Consider the following 23,457-nt stretch of genomic DNA (forward strand, 5'->3'; position numbering starts at 1 on the left):
ACCTGCTGCTATCTGTGGACACACACACACACACACACACACACACACACACCTGCTGCTTCAGTGTGTATTTGCATGTGTGTGTGTGTGTGTGCGTGTGGCAGGAGGCCTTTGACCGACAGTCACTATCTGCAGCACAGAGCTCTTCACCTACTGACACACACACACAGGGGAAACGACGCAGCTGCTCCAGTGTTTCATTCACCGTTAAAGACAAAGTCACAGACGTGGATTCAAATCATTAGTGAAGCTGCGTCTGCTCGGCTCACACGTGACTCTCCACCGTGCAGGTGAATGTTTGGTTCACAGACGGACGCTAAACGATCAAACACACAAATCACATCTGATGGAGACTGAAACATCATCACTACAGCTCCCAGAATTCACCTGGGGTTGGTCTCAGTGACTGTAGGTCTGTCCTGTGGGGGTTGGAACAAACAGCTGGGAGGCTGTGATGAAGGGCAGTTGCATTGTGGGAAATGTAGGATTCAGTATTAAAGGAATAGTTTATAAAAGCTGATGTGTATTAAAGTTCGTACACGATACTGACTGACGTGACTGACACTAGAAACAGGAACAGGTTTAGTAAGGTAAGGTAAGGTTTATCGAAGTACTTCTACAGTTGTACTTCTACAGTTGTACTTCTACAGTTGTACTTTGACGTACTTCTGTAGTTTTACTTCTACAGTTGTACTTCAACGTACTTCTATAGTTTTACTTCTGTAGTTGTACTTCTACAGTTGTACCTCTACAGTTGTACTTCTACAGTTGTACTTCTACAGTTGTACTTCTACAGTTGTACTTCTACAGTTGTACTTCGACGTACCTCTGTAGTTTTACTTCTACAGATGTACTTCAACGTACTTCTATAGTTTTACTTCTGTAGTTGTACATCTACAGTTGTACTTCTGTAGTTGTACTTCTACAGTTGTACTTCTGTAGTTGTACTTCTTCAGTTTTACTTTGACGTACTTCTACAGTTGTACTTCTACAGTTGTACTTCTACAGTTGTACCTCTACAGTTGTACTTCTACAGTTGTACTTTGACGTACTTCTACAGTTGTACTTCTACAGTTGTACTTCTACAGTTGTACTTCTACAGTTGTACCTCTACAGTTGTACTTCTACAGTTGTTCTTCGACGTACTTCTATAGTTTTACTTCTGTAGTTGTACTTCTACAGTTGTACTTCTACAGTTGTACTTCTACAGTTGTACTTCTACAGTTGTACTTCTACAGTTGTACTTCTACAGTTGTACTTCTACAGTTGTACTTCTACAGTTGTACTTCTACAGTTGTACTTCGACGTACCTCTGTAGTTTTACTTCTACAGTTGTACTTCAACATACTTCTATAGTTTTACTTCTGTAGTTTTACTTCTACAGTTGTACTTCTACAGTTGTACTTCTACAGTTGTACTTCGACGTACCTCTGTAGTTTTACTTCTACAGTTGTACTTCAACGTACTTCTATAGTTTTACTTCTGTAGTTGTACTTCTACAGTTGTACTTCTGTAGTTGTACTTCTTCAGTTGTACTTTGACGTACTTCTGTAGTTGTACTTCTACAGTTGTACTTCTACAGTTGTACTTCTTCAGTTGTACTTCTACAGTTGTACTTCTTCAGTTGTACTTTGACGTACTTCTGTAGTGGTACTTCTACAGTTGTACTTCTACAGTTGTACTTCTTCAGTTGTACTTCTTCAGTTGTACTTCTACAGTTGTACTTCTTCAGTTGTACTTTGACATACTTCTATAGTTGTACTTCTACAGTTGTACTTCTACAGTTGTACTTCTGCAGTTGTACTTCTACAGTTGTACTTCTTCAGTTGTACTTCTACAGTTGTACTTCTTCAGTTGTACTTTGACGTACTTCTGTAGTTGTACTTCTACAGTTGTACTTCTTCAGTAGTTGTACTTCTACAGTTGTACTTCTACAGTTGTACTTCTTCAGTTGTACTTCTACAGTTGTACTTCTTCAGTTGTACTTTGACATACTTCTATAGTTGTACTTCTACAGTTGTACTTCTACAGTTGTACTTCTACAGTTGTACTTCTTCAGTTGTACTTCTACAGTTGTACTTCTTCAGTTGTACTTTGACGTACTTCTGTAGTTGTACTTCTACAGTTGTACTTCTTCAGTTGTACTTCTACAGTTGTACTTCTTCAGTTGTACTTCTACAGTTGTACTTCTTCAGTTGTACTTTGACGTACTTCTGTAGTTGTACTTCTACAGTTGTACTTCTACAGTTGTACCTCTTCAGTTGTACTTCTACAGTTGTACTTCTTCAGTTGTACTTTGACGTACTTCTGTAGTTGTACTTCTACAGTTGTAGAAGTACGACTGTACTATATAAGGGGAACAGAGAGGGTCCTGCTCTCATAAGAACTTAGAATAACAGAACCACTACTTAGAAGAACCTGAAGCCTTTCACCGAGTCGCCTTCCTCCCTGTTTGACTCCTGTTGGAGATTTAATGAGCAAACACACGTTTCTGTGTCGTCTTCACGTGAACAGACGTAACGTGGAGCTGAGCTGTCAATCACCGAGCTGCACACAGAGACGGATTTATTCTCTGTTTAGTTCAGTAAATATTAACTGATGCTTACGGGAAGTTCCCTGTGTGTGTGTGTGTGTGTGTGTGTGTGTGTGTGTGTGTGTGTGTGCTGGCAGTCGAACAGTGAGCTCCTTGATTAAATCAGATGGGGGATGACCACACACACACACACACACACTGGGTTCTTTGATGCTGTTACACGGTGGAGTCACACACACACACACACACACACACACACACACACACACACACACACACACACACAGAGAGAAGATGTTTTGTGGGAACGGTTCCCTCTCTGGTCCAGTTCAGAGACCTGGAGAATCCAGACCACTGAAGCTGTTCCTCCAACACGTCCCCTGATCGGTGGTGTTGGTGAAGGGGGAGGAGAGCGCTCTGTGACCCTGTTTCTGTTTCCAGCTGGTTTTTCAATGGACACTGATGCAGCTGATGGTACAGAGGAGGTGGGTCGCTCCACCATCGTGGAACCACAGAGCTGAAAGGTTCTGATCGTCAGTGAGCACCCCCAGGTTAGTGGGGGCAGTCGCTGTGGAGCCTGTGTTTGATTGAAGGTCCGGCTGGAAAGACCAGAACCAGTGACACATGGACCCAAACCGTGTCCCTCCAGTATAACTGAGCCCCCCAGGAATTCACCCTCAAACCTCACAAACCATTTAAACTTATGATGAATTCAAGTTTCACTTCTCTCTGAGACCAGTGCTGCGGCTCGGTCCAGTAGAGACCCTTTACTGGGAACCAGTGTGTGTTTTACTGTGTGACTGTGTGTGAGGACTGAACCGGTTTGTGAACTGTTGGTTCTGCAGAGCTGTGGAGTCCCAGTGGGAGAAGTGACGCTTCTCTCTCTCTCGGTCTGGACTCAGGTGAAGCCCTGATCAGAAACGGATCGAGTGAGACCAGTTACCGACTTGTCCTCAGTTTGTCTCTTTTGGACAGATCCAGCTTTGGACCTGACGTCCACACCAATTGAAGGAGGACCGGAGGATGAGCGGGCTGGAGGCGGACTTTGGCCGGCTGCTGCGGCTGAAGGACGAGCGGATCGGGCAGATGGAGCGCAGGCTGCGGGAGAAGGAGGAGGAGGCGGCGGAGCTGCGGAGAAAGCTGCACAAATGTCAGTCGGTGCTGTGGGGCCGCGGCCTCTGCAGCCAGGACAGCTGGCCGGACAGCAGGCGCACCCGGCGGGCAGCGGGGGTGTCGGCGGAGCCGGTGGAGGAGACGGAGCTGCGGAGGTTCTCCAAAACACTCAGGTGAGCTGACACACCTGAGACCTGCAGACACACGTGGAATAAATACACGTTTACATGCTGATCGTTCTCATCTGGAGACATCCAGTCGCTTTCACACATGCGCAGTGTGAAAAAGACAAAAAGACGGAGAAACATCTGTAGAGAAGTTTATTAAAGAGTTGAACTGTGTCTCCACTTAAATTCAACATGTCACAGTCCTTAAATAATCAGTCCTCAGACTCTTTGTGGTACAGAGGATCCTGAAAGACCCGGTTCCTGCATCCAACAAAGGAAAGAGGAGGAAAAGCCTTTTATTGGGTTTTACAGGTTTTATAATGGGAGTTATAAATATAAAGTATATATGTGTACATATTAGTAGGAGGCTGAAGACCTGATCAGGATCAACGCAGCAGGTTTGTCCAGGTCCGTGCTGGATCAGGTTTTTCATACTTAGTGTTTGTTTTTGTCTCTTTAACTGACAGAAGCACTTTTCTAGTATTTGAAGACACTTTTTATTTCCAGACATGTTCCCGGACTCTGGCTCAGTGACACTGAACGACCAGCAGAGGACGCTGCAGCTCAGCCTCATGGGTCCGTCCTCGAAGCAGTTTTACTGTAAACTGACTCTAAAGGTCCAGTTTTCTCCTGTCCCTGGTTGATTTTACTTCATCCTGGTCCAGTTTCTCTTACACTCACAGTTTTGTTGTGGATCCTTCAGGTTGATCAGTCTCAGACCTTCGTGTTCTCTGACTAAACGACTCACAAACCTGGATGTGATGGAAGCTTCTCTCTCGGTTTGATCCCCGCTCACAGACCCGGGACACTGGGTTCAAACTGGTTCTGACGAATCGAACCTGGAAGTTACATGGACTCATGGAGCAGCTCCGTCCTTTAAATACTATTTATTCTAAGTGTTTTAAATGAAACTTGTCTGAGATCTGATGGATCCAGAAATATTAAAATAGGGACAGTTTTAAAACTCCCCGATCTTTATTCTCCTTCTGGAAACGAACCCACGCAGCGACAGAACCCATCATCAGCAGAACATCAGAGTCCAGGAAACGTGAGGATGAAGACCAGCACTGATGAAGAGGAGGAGGAGCTGAGACGGAGCAACTTTTGGACGCACAGGCGGAGACGAGCTTCAGTCCCGGTGTGAACCTCCTGCTGCTGCGCATGAAACTGATCAAACTAACGAAGGGGATTCAACGGGACCAGATCTGCGGATCCACATCCTCCCTGGACTCCCGGACCAGTGAATCCGTGTCCTCGGGGTCTGCGGCTTCTCCTCTCTCCAGACTCAAACTCACGACTCACGCGTTCAGGATTCTGGCTTCGTCTCCACTCGTCTCAGACTCCGGGTCTTGTGGATCCCGCAGCTTGGTTCTGTTTGAGTCCATCATCCACCGTCTTCCTGCACATTCACACTCCGGAACAGTTTACCTGATTTAATGTGGACCTGAAACGCTTCTCAGCTCCAGTCTTCGTTTCTTCTGCAGCACTTTTCATTTTAATTGAGGAAACAAACCTCACAGAAACCTGATGCTGGACTTCTGTTGACTCCACGTTTGGATTAAACTGGACCTGGTTGTTTTCCTTTGTCAGATGTTTTATTGCCTGGAGCAGTTGTTTGTGTTGTCCAGCTGTTCCCAGCTGTGCACAGGAACCCTGGTGCAGAGAGAAGCAGCTCATTTACTCTGGTTTTCAGCTTTGTCCCTGAGGACCTGTTGTTTCCAGGCTTTTCTCTGTTGGACTCGTTCTCTTTTGTGTGGTGCAAATATCCTGAAGACTGAAGACAGGAATCACTGCAGGATCAGGGTCCAAGCTGGACTGGAAGAGTTCTGTTCTTTGTAGTCACAGAAAAATGCTTTGGATCCTCCTCAGAAGAACCATAAGGACCCTGATCCTCAGTAGAAAGCTATTAGAGATTCTACAGGAACCTTGAAACCCCTTAAAGGAATCCTGGGGACTAGATCAGGACCATGTAAGTAGATCATCATGAAACCAACACAAAACGTGGAAGTCCCTTGAGGAACTTGGAAGACCCCAAAGAAACCTGCCCCTATAGGGACCCTCAAGGTCCAGAAGAAACCTGTGGAAGCCTCAAGGAGCACCAGGCTCCCAGGAAGGGAGGAATGGGGACCCTGCGGGACCTGCAGTATGCTCTGCAGGAGAAGATCGAGGAGCTGCGGCAGCGCGACGCCCTCATCGATGAGCTGGAGTTGGAGCTGGATCAAAAGGACGAGCTGATCCAGCGGCTACAGAACGAGCTGGACAAATACCGGTCCGTAATCCGTCCGGCCACCGCTCAGCAGGTCCACGCCCAGCAGCAGAGCCTCGTCCTGCAGCCCGACCACCATCGCAGCAAACGCCAGGCCATCTCTGCCGAACCCACGGCCTGTGACATCACCGACCTGAGCCACGTCACCCTGCCCTTCTACCCCAAGAGCCCAGAGTAAGTCCACTTAGTGAGAGGGTGTGTTTGAACCCAGTCTGTGAAACCTGTGATATCTGTGTGCAGATTTCAGACCTGTGCCTCCACTCTGGTGCGTCAGCTGAGATTAAAGGTGCATGCTGGGACACTCAGAGTAAATATTAACCTCAGTGATTCTGCAGCCTGTTTTCAACCCAGCTGGTTGTGATGGATGCGTCTCGACGTCCTGACGTCCGAGGACTCGTTTTAACGTGTTCCGTGGTGGTTTAATAAATAGTTGTACAGTAAATGTGGTCTGTGTTTGGATGGAAACACAACTGTTGAGTGTTGTACTAATGTTCTGTTGGATGCAGACGCACCAGATGTCGAAGCAGCAACATAAACATTCAGTCACTTCCAGCTGTTCAAAGGAAGAAACTGGTGTTGACATGTCTCTGCACAGTCCTGAGGAAAAGCAGCTCCTTCTCTGTGAGTTCCTGGTTCATCTCAGCTGTGTTTACTGCAGCAGCAGACAGCGACACTCTCAGAGCGCTGGTTCGGTTGCCCGGCAGACTCCTCTCAGGAAAACCGTCTGTTCTCAGGAGATGTTTGAACTCGGCTGTAGTGAAAGTCTGATGCAAAGAAGGCAGACGAGTGGAGGCTGGTGTCCTGCCAGCAGAGCTCCTGCAGACCTCCAGGCAGATGAAAACTTCCAAACACGAATGTTTCCCTCCTGAATTAAACACTGCACAGGTGGACCAGAGGAAGCCACTTTGACTGTCCTCTCTCCGGAGAGACCTCATCATTCTGATGAGTTCTGCCTCCACATCATTACAATGGAGGGGGAGAGTGGAATAAGAGCGGTCCCTGTGCAACATGTTGCCGGCGCTCAGGTTTTACAGGGAGAACAGCTCCGTGTCTGTTGAAGCCACTCCAATATACAAACTGCCTGTTTAATCTCTCATTGACACGTGTGTGTGCTTCAGGCCGAGGCTGAAGAAATCCCTGTGTGTTTGATCATTAGGCCCCCACAACACAAAGCAGCGTACATGACTCCTGTTAAACACGAGGTGTTCTCACACGGGTCACCTGGTCCTGTTCACGTGAACTGTGTGAAACGATCCTTCACTCGGGGATCTCCCTTCAGCTTTATCTTCTCTGAATACATCATGTGGAGTTGTCTGTTGGAGGGACCTGACGTGATCATTGGAATGTTTGATTGTCAGAGTTGAATCTCAAACAGTTTGAATCAGAAGCTGTTTCAGTGGTTAAAGGTCTGTTTTTTATTTCACAGGCTCCAGATTCTCTTTTTTACCTTTGGTCTTCTCTGAAATGATGACGGAAATATTTATGGACAAAGACACAGGTGAACACCTGTAAAACATATTTGAGCTCTGGTTTAAGAGTCCAGTTTCCTGATGTGATGGTCAGCAGCAGGTTTTATTTCTATACATATAAATATGACTGCTGTGTGGCAGCGTAGTGTTTACCTGAGCAGCAGGTGGTCTTCCTCCCTCTGGGTTTTCTCATTAAGCAGACAGCAGGAGGCTGCAGCCTGGCTCAGCTGCTTCGAACAGAAGCTCCAGGTTCATCCAGACGCCACTGGACTCGTCGGTTTGATGACAACCTCATTTTGTTTTGTCGCGACAGCTCGAACACAGTTTCTCATGTTAATCAAACAATGTTAGATCATGTTTTTGAAGACAGACGGGGTACGTAGACCGGTACAAGTCCAGCTCAGGCCTGTCTGTACAGACAGACAGGTACAACCAGTTACTACCTGTAATCATCACGTGTTTTTGTCGTGGCGTGCTCACCATCCTGATGATCTCTAATTCTAATGAATTAAGATGATATTTGACATTATTCTGTCACTTAACCGCTGGCATAAGAAGAAGCAGCAGTTCGAGTGCTGCTTTCAATGCTGCTTCACTTGTGTTAGCGAGCAGCCAGTTCTCAGAGCTCAGTATAATATTATGTGTTTTTCTGTCTGTCCATGGCAGCGAGAACAACCAGTGTTGGTTTTTAATCCGTGTGGTCCTCCCACACACACGCGTGCACAGGCAGCTGACAGGGCTTCATTTACCATCCCACTACTTCTCACTGCCAGCCTGTGTGTGTGTGTGTGTGTGTGTGTTTTAAAACATAAATACAAGTACTACAGTAAAGTGTGTGTGGGCTGTGAACACCCACCAGCTCTCCTCATGTCTGCAGTAACGCTTCATAAGCATTTTCAGCTCCTCACTGCAGACAAGTTAATGATCAGCTGAGACTCAGCTGTCACAGATCTGCTGCTGAGAGGGGGCTTTTATTTTGACGAGGTCCCTTCTGTCCAAACTCAACGTCAGACATATCATGAATCTCAGCTCGACTGTGCGGAAGACATGATGATGATTCTGTTTTTACTGTAGTGAGTCTGTCTGTATTCAGAGCACTGATACGTATTCATACTGTTTTAGAAGATGTTAATTAAAAACAGTGATGATTTTCTATCTTTGTGCTCTGGACATGTTTGATGGATCAGTGTTTCTACAGTACTCGTAGCGCAGGCAGCGACTTCCACTTGTACTGACACGTTGTTGGTACCTGTAGCTGTGACGTGATGATGTTCTTCAATCTGCTTCTCCTCTCACCTGCGTTAAAGGTGCTGGCCTCCCTGATATCATCACGTCTCTGTTCATTTCGCTTTTAGAGTTCTTTCAAGTTGTTTTCTGCTTGGACAGAATCTGTCTTCTTTCGCGTCTTCTCTATTCATTTCCACAGTTTTTTTCTTTTCATACATTCTTGTAATTTGACTTATTTTCTTTGCTATTAGGTCTTTTGTTTTGTATGTAATTTGTCATTTGGCTCCTGTCTCCTAGTTGTCTGTCTGCTGTACTTCTCATCTCATTGCTTTGTTTCCCTCTTTCAGTCTCTTTCATTCTGTGGACTTTTATTTTTCTCTACCTCTCCTCTGACTCATGCAGTAATAATACGAGGGTCTATTTTACCAGCCGACACCTCTTTCCGTCCGTGCTCAATGTGTCTTCATTGAAGTCAGTTTCCTCCAGAGTCTAATTTACATGCAGATACTGAAGCCAGCTGAAACATTTCTCTCTCTGCAGATTCACCAAAATAAAACCCAGCTCTAATAGGTCCTCTAGGCGCTCGTCTCCTCCACTGGATTATAAAATACAATTCTGAATGTATTCTTAGACCTTTAGGTGTCTTTTTCCCTCTTTACAACACAGTTATTTCTTATATGCCAGCGTTTCCCACAGCACTTCACAGCCTCAGAAAGAACCATCAGCAGCAGCTGCTCAGGAAATTTCCACAAACTAATCTCTAACCTGTGAATTGTATCTGGGCCAAACTGGTTCCCAGAGGAAAGAAAAAACCTCCAGTTATCAGTCAGTAAGTCAGTGCTCTGACGTTTCAAATAGTTTTTAATAGTAGACACGAGGTTCGTGTGTCTTCTGATGTTGGTTCCACTGTTAACCTGTGAATTACAGAAAAGTTTTCCACAGGAAAGAGTCAGCAGATGTGCGGCAGCACGGCCAAAGTCCAAACACTGAGATGCTGCTAAACTAAACTGAGCGGATTAAAGTGAATAAGAAAACTCCAAAGTTCAGCTTTAGATCTACAAAGCTGCTGTGATACAAGTCAGAGATTAGTGGTTAAATAGCAGCAGCGGGTCTTTTTCCTTAGTTTGAAACGAAACTGAAGCTGCGATCAGTCGACAGCTGGGAGTGTTGATTTTTGTTTGTCTCTCCATCTTTCCTTCCCTCTGCTTGTCTCTTTCAGTCCATTTCAATTAAAATGTGCTTTATTGAGTTGACAGGAAGGAAACCTTTGGCTCTGCTGTAATATCCTCTCTCTCTCTCTCTCTGTAGAGTTTCTGTGCGGCTCTATCGGTGTTGACTCATAGTGCTCACTATTAGGTTTTATGACGGCAGCTCAGCTGCTTTTCATTTGTTCATGTTTGAAGGAGGAAGGAGCTACTCGTCTTCTAAAACCTGCAGATATCTGCCAGCAGTCGGGTTCGTGTCGCACCAGCTGCTGGGAAGAATAAATGATTATAATGTGGTAATTGAGAATTTACATGAATTAACTCTTGAATAGACAACAGTCAAACTCAGAATGTGTGATTTGTGTTGGGATCAAAAGTTTGTGTGCAGGAAAAAGTGCCTAAAGCAAAACAAGGAGTGAAGCTAGAAGTTCAGTGATGAGCATTTCTTTATTTTTAACCCTCAGCCCAAGAAAAAAGTTATTTATTTGGTTCCAGTGTAAAGGATGGATGGTTGGGAGGCAGCGTTATGACTCTGCATAGAAGAAGTTCATCCTCTGGGGAGCAGGAATCAGAAGCATTTCCGCACAGTCTGCCTTTTACGTGTTGATAGATTCTGGTCTGGAGAGTCCTCCCTCTGGACCAAAGTGTCGACTGAGGCATGAAAAGCCTTTGTGAAATCAATCCGAGCTGCAGAGTGTTTGTAACGGGCCGGCTCTCTGTCCTTTTGTGACATTAAACTGGAGTTTCACACTCGGCTGATATTGATCACACACATTAACTGTTCAGTCAGTGGCTGTGAGCTCTGACACATTATCAACGCAGCTCAGAAACATGAGTGAATGTTAAAGTTGTTCTCACAGACAACATCGCATCACGATTGTGACCTTTAGCTATGTGGTTCATGTACTTTACTCCAGAAGATAGACTTTAAGGCGCTGCCTCCTCCCTGAGGTACAGTTCAGTTTATCCACCCACCAACATCGGAGGGTTTCGTTTCTATGATCTTATTTGTTGATGTCTCCTCTCTTCTTGTCTCTCAGGTCGAAGGAGCTCATAAAAGACGCCATCTTAGACAATGACTTCATGAAGAACCTGGAGCTGTCTCAGATCCAGGAGATCGTGGACTGCATGTACCCCGTAGATTATGGGAATGACGCCTGCATCATCAAAGAAGGCGACGTCGGCTCCCTGGTCTTCGTGATGGAAGGTGAGAAATCAAAGGACAAACTAAACACTCACACAATCAGACCTAGGCCTCATTTATCACACGTTCTACATATGTGTGTAGAAAGTGGTGCACACTCAGCTCCCGCCTCCCTTAACTCTCTCTATCGCCTCAAAGTTCAACACGATATCCTGGAAATCTGATATTTCTTGTTGTAGGACGACCTGTCATCACCTGTGTGCATTAGTTGTCTGTTAGCCACTGTTCTGGTGTGCTGCGTTCTGGAAGTGTTCAGGTTGTAGTTCAGCCATGTTGTGAGGCATTCAGGGACGATGCAGAGGCTAGGGCGATACACTTTTTATTATTTACAGTTTGGGAAGAACTCAGAGGGAGGTGTGTGACTGTGTCTCAGTTAGAATCAAGAACCACTCTCTCACACATGTAATTAATGATATTATTAAAATTTAATTGAAGGGGAGAAGTGTCCCCAGACGTAAAGATTGTCACTGATAATGAGAAGCTGCTTCAAGTTCTGCAGAGACTCTGAGGTTTGTGACATTTCCAGCTGAGACAGAAAAGTTCTGCAGAAGTTTTCCTGGAGCTCAGTTCGACCTTTAGGACAGAGTTTTCTCAGCTGCTGTTCTTCCAGAAACGTGTCAGACTTGCGGTGTGTTGTGTAACGTGTCAGAACGCCTGAAGGCTGCTGAGCACTGTGACTTCTCTGCTCTGTCTCTGTCCTGAATCACTCGTTCCTCAGACTAGTTTCTAGGTTTTATCAGTTTCTAGCCTTAAACATCGCCTGTGACGAAATAATTCAACTTAAAATCATTCGTCTGAGCGTCAGCTTGCAGACAGACACCCCAACTTTATCCTGTAGGATAGATAAACCTCATTTTTGTCTCCATGATGGCAAACCATTCAGGTCCAGTAGCAGCAAAGTAGTCCCGAATCATGATGCTCCTCCCACCATATTTCACTGTTGGAATTATGTTTTCATGCTGGTACATGGTTCTTTTTACACCAACCTCGTATCTCCAGCTGAGCTCCTTTCCAGACACTGAAGAGCCGTGTTCGTTGTCAGTTCAACACAGTTTTTTTCTCTACTAACACTTTCAACCAAAGGTTAAAGGGACAGTTTGTGTTTTATTATAACAACAGAAGTTAGTGTGAGAAATGTGTTGCTGTTACATTTCACATGGAGGTGTTATAAATTCAGATTTGTCCCTTTGTCTCTTTGCTGTATTTACTCTGAGCTCTTCTGTGGTATTTATAGCTGCATTTGTGGTTAGTGAGTTATATAAGACGCCTGTTTAGTAACGTGATCCTCCCACTTGAAACACAGGTTGATGATGGTGTGCTTGGACAGAAGATGTCGTCAGACCCCATTTTAATCTGTGTTAGCATTTTACTTTGATCTGAAAATAAATCATGTGTTTATTCACTTTTATTTGAATGAAAACAATTTTGCAAGGAAAGAAGCTCCTGACAGTGTTAGTGTTCCTACCTGTCCCTCATTAGGGCCCATGTGGTCTTTCAGAACCGACCTTCAAATCTGTGTCCTGTTACAATTTTAAATTTTATTGTCTCAGTAATTTTGGACTCACCGCAGCTCGACAACAGTCCTCCAGATGGCCAATCCTCCGTGTTGGTGGGTGGCAGAGAGCAGTGTGAACAAACTGATGACATTTATATCTAAGTAAAGCTGCTGGGTGGATGACACCCCTGCTGAATGTTAGAGCAACTCCTCACAATATGAAAAATATCTTTTTGTTAGATTTTCTGTAAAAAGGATCAAGGTTATTAGCAAATCCGTGTTAAAATGTGCAATTCTATAATTGAATCTGGTGTTGGCAGGCAAGCTTGAGACAGACCAATATATTCATGTTGCCCACTGTGTTTGTAACTGATAACGAGCGTGAGTGTGTGTGTGTGTGTGTGTGTGTGTGTGTGTCTGTGTGTGTGTGTGAGTGTGTGTCTGTGTGTGTGTGTGAGTGTGTGTGTGTCCACCTTGGAGTAAGTGGGTCAGTCTTAAAATAACTATTACAACAGTCTCTGCAGTGGGCAAGTGAGCGTCAGACCTGCTGATAGTAATGGTGTGTGTGTGTGTGTGTGTGTGTGTGTGTGTTTGCATTAATAAAGTGAAGTCTGCAGCTGACCTCAAGTTCACTATTATAGTCACGGCATCATGTTACCAGCGCACTCTTTTAATTATGGCAGCGTATTAAAGTCAAAACTCTTTTTGAGAATAAACACACAGCGACGTGCAGAAACAGGAATCTTTTCCAGCACTACGCTTTAATCACTAAATGTTTTCAGCTGTCTTCCTCACCACTCTCAACGACAGCTGAACGTTCACCGTGTTTTCATTTTGCTGGCTATTGATCATTTTTCTGCTGCATGTCTGTGGCCTCAGCTGCAACAGTTCTACAGCTTGTCACAAAGTGCAGTGGAACAGACGTGATGAACTGTGACTTTAACAGAACATCAGAAGTGATGAGGAGACATCAACACATAAAGCTAACAGATATGTCTCATACCTTCACATTTTCATTGTTTGAGCTTCAGTAAACTGATTTTATCCTGGACAGAGGTTGTTTCTGCTTTAAAGAGTCTGTTTTCGTTTCCAGCTGTTGAAACTAATTTCTAAGTCGGGACAAAGACTCACAAAGTTTGAACAGAGACTGTAATGGACACAGTTTGTACAGTTGGTTTTAAGATGAACAGAAACAATCTGGACCTAATACACACAGGAAGTTCCCATCGTTAATGTTATTGTCAAAGTACAAAAAGAAAAAGTCCCTGGAGAGCGTAAAGTCTCAAACAATGCCTGCTGCGAAGTGAAGTCTGTTCGATTTATGTCTTTCTAAATAGATTTAGAAAGATTCACAACAACTCCCAGCTTCTTTACAAATTCTTCCTTTAAATGAACCAGAAATCTAATTTGTAATTAAGTTATTGAAAAGTTGATTCTACTTCCTTCCTTTGTTATAAGTCACTGTGTAGCTTCTGGATTTGTACTGGAAACACTTTTCCACTGGTTGAACTGCTGTGTTGAAGTTGGGAATGAGAGGAAGTGACGAGCTGTGTTTAAACCGTCAGAGACAAAGACAAAGACAAAACAGATTCGTGTTCACATGATTTGATCAACATCCAGAGAGAGAGGGTGGGTATGGGTGTGTGGGCGAGGGGCAGATGGTGGCTAAATATAACATCTCCTGTCACAGGAAGAGGAAATGATCCCAAAAACAGACCATGAAAAATACGAATGGATGGTGCCTGTGTGTGTTTCTGCTGTTTCTGTACCGTGAAGACTTTTCTAAACTGTGAAGACTTTTCTAAACTGTGAAGACTTTCTAAACTGTGAAGACTTTTCTGAACCGTGAAGACTTTTCTAAACCGTGAAGACTTTTCTAAACTGTGAAGACTTTCTAAACTGTGAAGACTTTTCAAAACTGTGAAGACTTTTCTAAACTGTGAAGACTTTTCTAAACTGTGAAGACTTTTCTAAACTGTGAAGACTTTTCTAAACTGTGAAGACGTTTCTGAACCGTGAAGACTTTTCTAAACCGTGAAGACTTTTCTAAACTGTGAAGACTTTTCTAAACTGTGAAGACTTTTCTAAACTGTGAAGACTTTTCAAAACCATGCAGACTTTTCTGTAACGTGAAGACTTTTCTAAACTGTGAAGACTTTTCTAAACCGTGAAGACTTTTCAAAACTGTGAAGACTTTTCTAAACTGTGAAGACTTTTCAAAACCATGAAGACTTTTCTAAACCGTGAAGACTTTTCTGAACTGTGAAGACTTTTCTAAACTGTAAAGACTTTTCTAAACCATGAAGACTTTTCTAAACTGTGAAGACTTTTCTCTACAACTGATGTTTCTGCACCGTGAAGACTTCTCTAAACCGTGAAGACTTTTCTAAACCATGAAGACTTTTCTGAACTGTGAAGACTTTTCTGTGAAGACACATCTACAACTGATGTTTCTGCACCGTGAAGACTTTTCTAAACATTGAAGACTTTTCTAAACCGTGAAGACTTTTCTAAACTGTGAAGACTTTTCTAAACTGTGAAGACTTTTCTAAACTGTGAAGACTTTTCTAAACTGTGAAGACTTTTCTAAACTGTGAAGACTTTTCTAAACTGTGAAGACTTTTCAAAACCGTGAAGACTTTTCTAAACTGTGAGGACTTTTCTAAACTGTGAAGACTTTTCTAAACTGTGAAGACTTTTCTAAACTGTGAAGACTTTTCTAAACTGTGAGGACTTTTCTAAACTGTGAAGACTTTTCTAAACCGTGAAGAACTTTCTAAACTGTGAAGACTTTTTTAAACCATGAAGACTTTTCTAAACTGTGAAGACTTCTCTGTACCGTGAAGACTTTTCTGTGAAGACACATCTACAACTGATGTTTCCACCGGTTAGAACTGGCGTTTTTCGACATTTTCCCTCATGAGGATGTTTGGAACACCAGCTGCTGTTACTATTACTAAAACTAGAGTAATTTCAGCAGAGGCTCCAGTGAGTCACATGAAATGACGGGGACAGGGACTGGGACCAACAACCTTTACTGGGGTTCAGGTTGGAGGATTTTGTGCTTTTCACAGCTGACAGGCTGTTCAAAGGACCTGGGTCACAGGAGCGTTTGACAGCTCATCAACACATGAAGAGATGTCTGGAGAATTTTCCAATGTTCTGTTTGAGTAAAGGCAAAGGAATTCATCAAGTCCTCACAGCTATATAAAGACGTGTGTGTGAAATATGATGCTCATTAATTCTGCATTTGGAGGAAGAAACAGATGCAGCCGTTTTGTCTCATTATGTAAAAGACAAAACACGCACACACACACACACACATCTCTCTGGTGGATGCGGTTGGCATGGCAACCTGTTGGGTGACCATATTTGGTATTTAAAATGTTTTCACAGTTTGGAAAATTGGATTCAGTTTATAATAAAAGGAAGGAAAGAAGACAAACAAGAGGAAGAGAGAGGGAAGGATTTTAAAGGACTGAAAGAGGAGAGGAAGAAAGGATGAACACGAATGAGGGGTAAAGGAGCATTAAAGGAAAGAATGGAAGGAAAGAAAAGAAATGAGAACTCGAACGATGGAAAACTACATGACACATGGACAAAGAATGAACTGAAAAAGAAGGTAAGGTGTGAGGAAATGATGGAAAGAAGGATGCAGGAGAAGGGGAAAGGTCAGAAAGAAAGGAGAGAAACTAAACAGAAGTGGAGTAAATAAAATGTGAGGGGAAAAAGAGATTAGATCACAAAGAGGATAAGAGAGAAATATGACAGCAAGGAAAAGAGGAAATGAAAGACAGATGGAAGAGAGGGAGGAGGAAAGGGACCCAAGAACATGTGGATGGAAGGAAGTAAAGATGAACACAAGGAGAGGTGGGGAAGCAGGAAATCCTCCATCCTGAGCCGGATAAGGTTCTATTTGTTCAGAAAGGTCCCTGGCAGGTGTTTCTATCATTTTGTCCACCGCATTTAAATCAGTGAGGCCATGATCCCAGAAAAGATGCGGGTACTGGACTGATGTGGTCTACTCTAGATCTGAGACCATAGGAGTAAAATACACGTTTCACAAGTCTGTGTTGTCTCCATAATTATGGTCTGTTCTTTCTTTCTACACTGTAATGTGAAGTAGTCCTGTTCTTCATTCTTTAAGGTCCGAGCATTAGAGCAAACAAAAACTTGTGCCAGTCTCCCCTCATCAAAAATCCTGGTGAGACGTGGACCACGTGTCTCCCAGGTGTCATTTTAAATTCAAGTTTTTGAAAAATGGGACCACATGCAAGTGCAGTAAGGATGGATGGAGGAGGGACAACCACAAAGAGAACACAGCTGCTTCAGAGCTGCTGGAGTTTCTGCAGGTTAACTAAGGCGTCTGTCTCTGTGGGAGCTGTGCAGACGACTGTTACCTGTAACAAAAGCACACGTCTATTTTCACCCACACTAAGGGAGCTGGTTGAGTAATGGATTCATCACTACTCACTCACTTTTTTTATTTCTCTTTCAGCTGCATTTCATATTTTCCTCTTAGCTGCCGACGGCCCGTCAGAGCGACTGAAAGCTCTCCAGCTGCTTTAATGAGTTTTTAAAATCAGAAGTGCGCGTCAAACAGTCGAGAGGATGCAAATGAATAGTTTTAAAGTGCTTCAGTGTCTCTGTTCACATGAATCAGTGTAACTGGAGGAGGTCTCACTCTGATCTGTGTTGTCAGTGTTACAACCTCAAATTAACCCAGTGCTGCAGCTTTTAGAGATCCTGTGTTGTTTTATCCTTCACAGACTCATTGGTCTCTCAACTTTTGGTTATTGATCCACTAAGTCGTTCTCGTCTCTGAGGAGAAACAACATGCTTCAAAGCCAACAGATCATGTTTTCGGCGTCATTTCAGACTCTACGATCTGCTTCTGTGACGCCGCTGGTCACCTGGAGATGTCTCCTGACTTCAGCCGTTTACCCTGCTTCTCTGTCGTCCGTAGACTTTGTGATTTATTTTAGTGCCACTGGTTGAATTTCACATAAAAAACTATCAAACAAGCAGCAAAGTGCAAACATTTCTCAACAATTAATAAGGGGAAATTAAATTTGAAACTATATTAATTTAAAAAAAACGTGTTTAAATAGAGACCTATAGACTGGGCCAGTTTCTGCCCTGGTTGCAACCTGGTCCAGTCCAGCTCATGTTCTTCTGGGTCAGGGCAGCAGACGGACTCTAAAGGCCCCCAGCTTCACCACAGGGAACATTTATAAAGGTTCACTTTACTTTCATTGTACAACATCGGCTCCCTTGTACGATTCAAAGAGAGCGAGTTAGCTCGTTGTAACAGCAGCTTACCGTCTCCCATTTCCACATCATTATGAGCATCATTATCATGAGGATCAAGGAAAGGCCGCCTGTCTGTTGTTAGTCAGTCCAGTCATATTCCATTATGTCTTGTTTCTGTGTAGAGACGTGCTGGAACTGTCTCGAGTGGATCCCACAGAGTCTTGGGTGAAACTGGACACACAACCTGTAGTTAGAAACGTTTCTTCTGTTGAAGTCGACGTGATGTTTGAACGTACATCCGGTAAAACACAGTTCTTCTATTTAGTAGCTTGTTCATGTGATTTTAAATACAGCATCCTCTTCTCCTTGTTCTGTGACACTCTACTGCCCCCAGAGGACAGGGGAATAAAAACACTGAGGCAGAGGAGGAGGAGGAGGTCATTTTTAGATTTTCTCCAACATGATTCCATCTAGCACATTATGTAGTCTGACACTGGTGTTGCACCAGATAAACAACTGTCGAATAAACAGTTAAGTGTTCTTCGTCAGTTAACGAGCAAACAAGCTCTTTAAAAGTGAATCAAGGCCACGAGTGTCTGACAACAGAGCAGCACCTGAAACATCAGCAGAGGAATTAGCTTCTGTACGAGACGCCCGTAACCTCACTGAGGTGCATCTGTTCAGACACACACCTGACTCCTGTGTGAGTGTTGTTTGATTAAAGAGACATTTTTAAAATCACCATTCTCTCTCTCGCCTTGTCTGTGGTAGTCGGTCGCCCACACTCATCTGTCACTCCCTGCCCACCTTCTCTGTTGAATGGTAAAAGCAGTTTCTTGACTTTGCCTGGTGATCCTTCTTCTAATGTTCTTCTAATGTACCAGAGTCCAGTCCTGCTGGTTGCTAATGAGCACAGAGGGAAGCGAAGGCCCAGGCTCAGCAGTGTTGGCCGCTTTTTAATGTGCTTACATGCTCTCTAACAGCTTCCTACTGCTCAGACCGTCTTTAAAGTTTCCACCGCAGCACTGATGAATTCATCAATAACTAGGAAACACATCCAGCTGTGTGTTCTGCATCATATCAGACTGGCACACGTCACAGGTTTTATATTTCTAAATGGAGCTGTTAAATAGAAGTGGAAGCTCAGCTGGTGAGAAGCAGAGAGAATGAATTATTGAACAGGATGATTCATAGAAAAATATTCTGCATTTTGTTTGGACATTGTTAGATAGTGAACTTCCTGAGCAACACTCACGGTTACTACTGTTTCCTGAGGATGAATTAACACTAAATCATGTTCTACATGTATATGAACTGCACAGTAGAGTCCTGCAGGTGGATCCAGTGTCTGTGTCGAAAATCAGGCAGAAACCATTGGAGTTTTCTGAACAGTGTGGAGGAGCAGAGCAGGAGGCAGGAAGCCAGCGTTAATGATGTTTCCATCAGCAAGACTGTGGTTTTCACTGCTTCACAAACGTCCCCCCTACAGAAGGAAACTGGACGTTTCAGAGTGTGTTTCAGTTTGAAAAGAACTAAAACACCGACAGGTCTGCGTGTAACCACCTGGTGAGATGTTTATTTCTACATGTGATGCAGACCTGAAATGATATCTAACATGCCCTGTGTGTGTGTGTGTGTGTGTGTTTGTGTGTGTGTGTGTGTGTGTGATTAACCTAATGATCATTACAGTCTCCAATTGCAACAGCAGATACTGTGTGTGTGTGTGTGTGTGTGTGTGTGTGTGTGTGTGTGTGTTTATCTTGCCATTCAACATAATGATCACCATCTGCTCTGTGTTTGTGCTGAATGACTGTGTTCATATGAGGAACAGTGGGGTTAATTAATGTTTGTCTGTGTGTGTTGCTAAGCACAGACTGATGCTGATTTCCAACAATAATTCTTATTTTCCATCAATTGATGTTTATCAATCAGCCACAACATTAAAACCACTTGATGGTTTTAATGTTGTGGTGAACGGGGAAACGTTTGATGAACACAGAGAATCACAGTTTGCTGTGTGTGAGGCTGTGCAGCTGCAGAGAACTCATACTGACCGTTTCATTTAGAGTTTATCTTTAAACTTCCAATAATTAAAAATAATAATAATAGATTATTATTATTATCAATGGTAATCATAATAATAAATAATAATAACGCTAATATTACAACATGGAATCTGTTTCTGTTGATGCGCAGCTGAAGATGTGACACTGCACACCGTCTCTCTTACAGCTCGGATATTAAATCATTTCTTATCTTTGATTCTGACTTCAAGTGGATTTAAAGGAGAAGTTTTTTGTAAAGAAAGACAAAAGACGATGTTTAGTTTTCCTTGAAAATGCAGAAGGACTGGAGCGAGGTTTCAGCTGTTGGTCGTGTCTGCAGGTTGTTTGCACAGCCCCAACAATATCCATCAAGAAGGTCGGACAGATTGTGTGTCGTCTGTTGTTGCACTACAGCTCAGATCAGCGTGCATTGAAAACTGAATCTGGATTCTGGCTGTTGGACAGTCTGGACAGCAAATAAACCTGGAAAAGTCCCAGTCACACCTCATCCTGAGTGGTACTGAATATTTGTGCCTGTTTGTTTGTGTGTGTGAAGAAACGTTCTGCACTAATCCTCCACTGAGCCTATGAGGTTTTTAGTTTTCACCACAGTCAAATGAAATCTCTTTGAAAACACCACCACGGTGCTGAAAGGACCGTCTGTGTTTTGAGTGTTGTCATGTCTCCATATATGTTGCAGCCACTGGTGCTGATCACTCTGACATTTCCAGTTTCTGACGTACAAATCAATCCTCATCAATATGAGTCTGAAATGTCAGACGTGTCCAAATGTTAAACACTATCTGACGGATCTCAGGATGAAAGCAGCGACAACAGGATGGACACGTCATGGAAACTCTTCCAGCTCTGCTTTGATGCAAATGTGCAGAGAGGAGGTTCCCTCTGACTTCATGCAGCTTGATAATGAGTTTCAGTTCTTTGTTTTGTATCCGATATAACAGACACAGCTGGAGTTCGCTCCACTGGGAGGAGTTATCCTCATCACGACAGTGGTTCTCTGTGGTGTGTTTTCACTGCTGCTCACCGTCGATGGTTATGTGACCATCAGATAATATGTGTAATAAGAAGTAAACGGCCCTGGGGTCCTTCTCCCTTCTCGTTCTGACAGTTTGGTCTCTCTAACCTGGTTTGCTGGTGATTCAACATGTTGAATTGGTTAAAAAAATACTTCCAGGGATCCGAAGGCTCATGTATAATTCACATCCAGCCTCTTGAGTGTTAAACATCCTCACTGACTCCAACTATTCAGCATTAAACTCCAGTTAAACCAGAGATTTGTAGGAGTGCAGCTTGTTGTTCTTTGTTTTCACGCTGAGCACTGGAGAAATAAATGAATCTGTGTTTTATCTGTGGATCTGTAAGAGCGATAAAAGTCGATTTGAACCGAGTCCAATCAGCTGCAGCGTCTCTGTTGATAAAAAATAACGTTTTAATGCCGGTGGCCTCTCTGTGTGCACAGCATGTGTTCGTCTTAACATCTGTCAGAAAAAGATTTTACAAACTCCTATTAATCATTTAGTGTTGGAACCAACTCTCCTCCCACAGAATCCGTCTGTGATCTGTCTGAACACCGACGGGTTTAAGAGAGGCCGATAAACAGCTTGGACTAAAACCACTGCTGTGTGCAGCTGGTTAACAGAAATGTTAAGAAAGGAGACGACTGAGCAAAGTGAAGTAAATCAGGAGTTCTGACGCTGTTTTTATTTTAGTTCTGAGCTGCATAGAAAACAGGTTTTCAGCCATCACCAGGTAACACAGAAGATAATTGAATAAATAATACAGGAAGTGAGTTGTAGATGTTTTTATTCTAGTTCCTCTGACGCAGAGCGAACAGAGATGAAACAGGATTTATTAGAGGACACAAAGGAAACTACAGTAACTTGAACTGGTACATTACAGAGAAAGACTGAGATATAACATTAACAAGGATGAGACATACATGAGGTCACAGTGAACTTAACATTTGACCTTTGAACTCTAAACTCGAATTTGAAGGAATCTCTCCACGTGTTTCTTAGACGTTGGTTTTAAAAGAACTATGGAAATCGTGTGTGTGTGTTTCTGTGTGTGTGTGTGTTTCTGTGTGTGTGTGTGTGTTACTGTCTGTGTGTGTGTGTTACTGTGTGTGTGTTTCTGTGTGTGTGTGTGTGTGTTACTGTCTGTGTGTGTGTGTTACTGTGTGTGTGTGTGTTACTGTGTGTGTATTACTGTGTGTGTGTAATAAACCAAATGAACTTCGATCGTGATGTTTCCTCGTCGTGTCGCAGCAGCTTCTACTAAACATGTTGATGAATCAGGTGTGAAGCAGCAGAATCGACTCGTCTGTTGTATGATTTCGTTTAATTTCTACACATTCATTTGATTTGGATGCTGCTCCTCAGAGCTCAGATTTCCTTTCCTTCAATCACAGATGTGTAATATTTTTCCTGAACGGACCTGAAAGCTGTTGTCTGTTTTCCTTCATCACATGTTTGTGGTGATGTTTAAGCAGCTCCAGTCACTTGGTTTTACTCAAAAGACAGATAGAAAAATCTGAGCAGCGTATGCGGAGACGTCCCTGTAACTCTAATTAGAAGTGATTCCGTGTTGTGCATCTGTTGTGTACATGAGATGCTGTTTACTTTTATATACTTTATTATAAGTAGCTCAATAGAAACACAATGAAAATGGTGGAATGCTCCTTTAATGTGAGATAAATCGCCTTTTGACTGAACAATAGTTTTGTTGGTTTGTTTCACAGAGGGGAAGGTGGAGGTGACCAAAGAGGGGATGAAGTTGTGCACGATGGGACCGGGCAAAGTGTTCGGAGAGTTGGCAATCCTCTACAACTGCACCAGGACGGCGACGGTCAGGAGTGAGTACATGCTGTGAACTGTCAAACTGCTGTTAGGGAACATTTGGTGCTTCATTTACTTCATGTTACAAGTGGGTCATAGGTCACAATAAAAAACAGAAAGACAGACTGACGGTTTATAGAGCAGTGGTTCACAAATAATCAAAAGTAGAATATGGTACTATGGACCTATAGTCTAATCTTTACACCGGCCAACTGCTCAGCAGCAGCAATTACACAGGAGGACGGGTGGAAATATCACTTTAAGGTTCATCCTGTGGGGATCAAGAATAATCACAGCAAACATCACAACAAGAATTCATCACATATTTTCTAAAAATAGAACTGACAGATGTCACAACATTATTCCGCGGCTCTAAACCAGCAGCTGGAAGTTTTTTTTTACCTGCAGTGTAACCTCTGCAGCAGCATTAACTGTTCGCTGTCCTGCTGGAGGAAACCGCTCTGAGTGTCGGAGATAAGTTGACGGGGAGAGAGGAGGTAACGAGGCTGCAGTCCAAACCAATAAAACATCAACCACAACTTTGACAGCAGTGTGTGTATGTCTCCAACTTTTTGTTAAGGCTTCCTGGTAAAGTGCTCACTAAGCAGCGGTTGCCAGGCAA

At 43.4% G+C, this 23,457-nt stretch overlaps 1 protein-coding gene across 1 annotated transcript in view; it reads left to right on the forward strand.

Moving 5' to 3' along the window:
- Window positions 1–5,576: 5,576 nt before the first annotated feature.
- Window positions 5,577–23,457, forward strand: part of prkg1b (protein kinase cGMP-dependent 1b) — a 35,373-nt gene continuing 17,492 nt past the window's right edge. Inside the window, exons 1-3 of the mRNA XM_026351308.1 lie at window positions 5,577–6,253; window positions 11,021–11,187; window positions 22,739–22,852. Coding sequence (XP_026207093.1) covers window positions 5,934–6,253; window positions 11,021–11,187; window positions 22,739–22,852 — 601 coding nt within the window. The 5' untranslated portion in view covers window positions 5,577–5,933. The remainder of the gene's footprint in view (window positions 6,254–11,020; window positions 11,188–22,738; window positions 22,853–23,457) is intronic.

This window comes from Anabas testudineus, chromosome 19 (assembly GCF_900324465.2).
Source record: "Anabas testudineus chromosome 19, fAnaTes1.2, whole genome shotgun sequence".
NCBI lineage: Eukaryota > Metazoa > Chordata > Actinopteri > Anabantiformes > Anabantidae > Anabas > Anabas testudineus.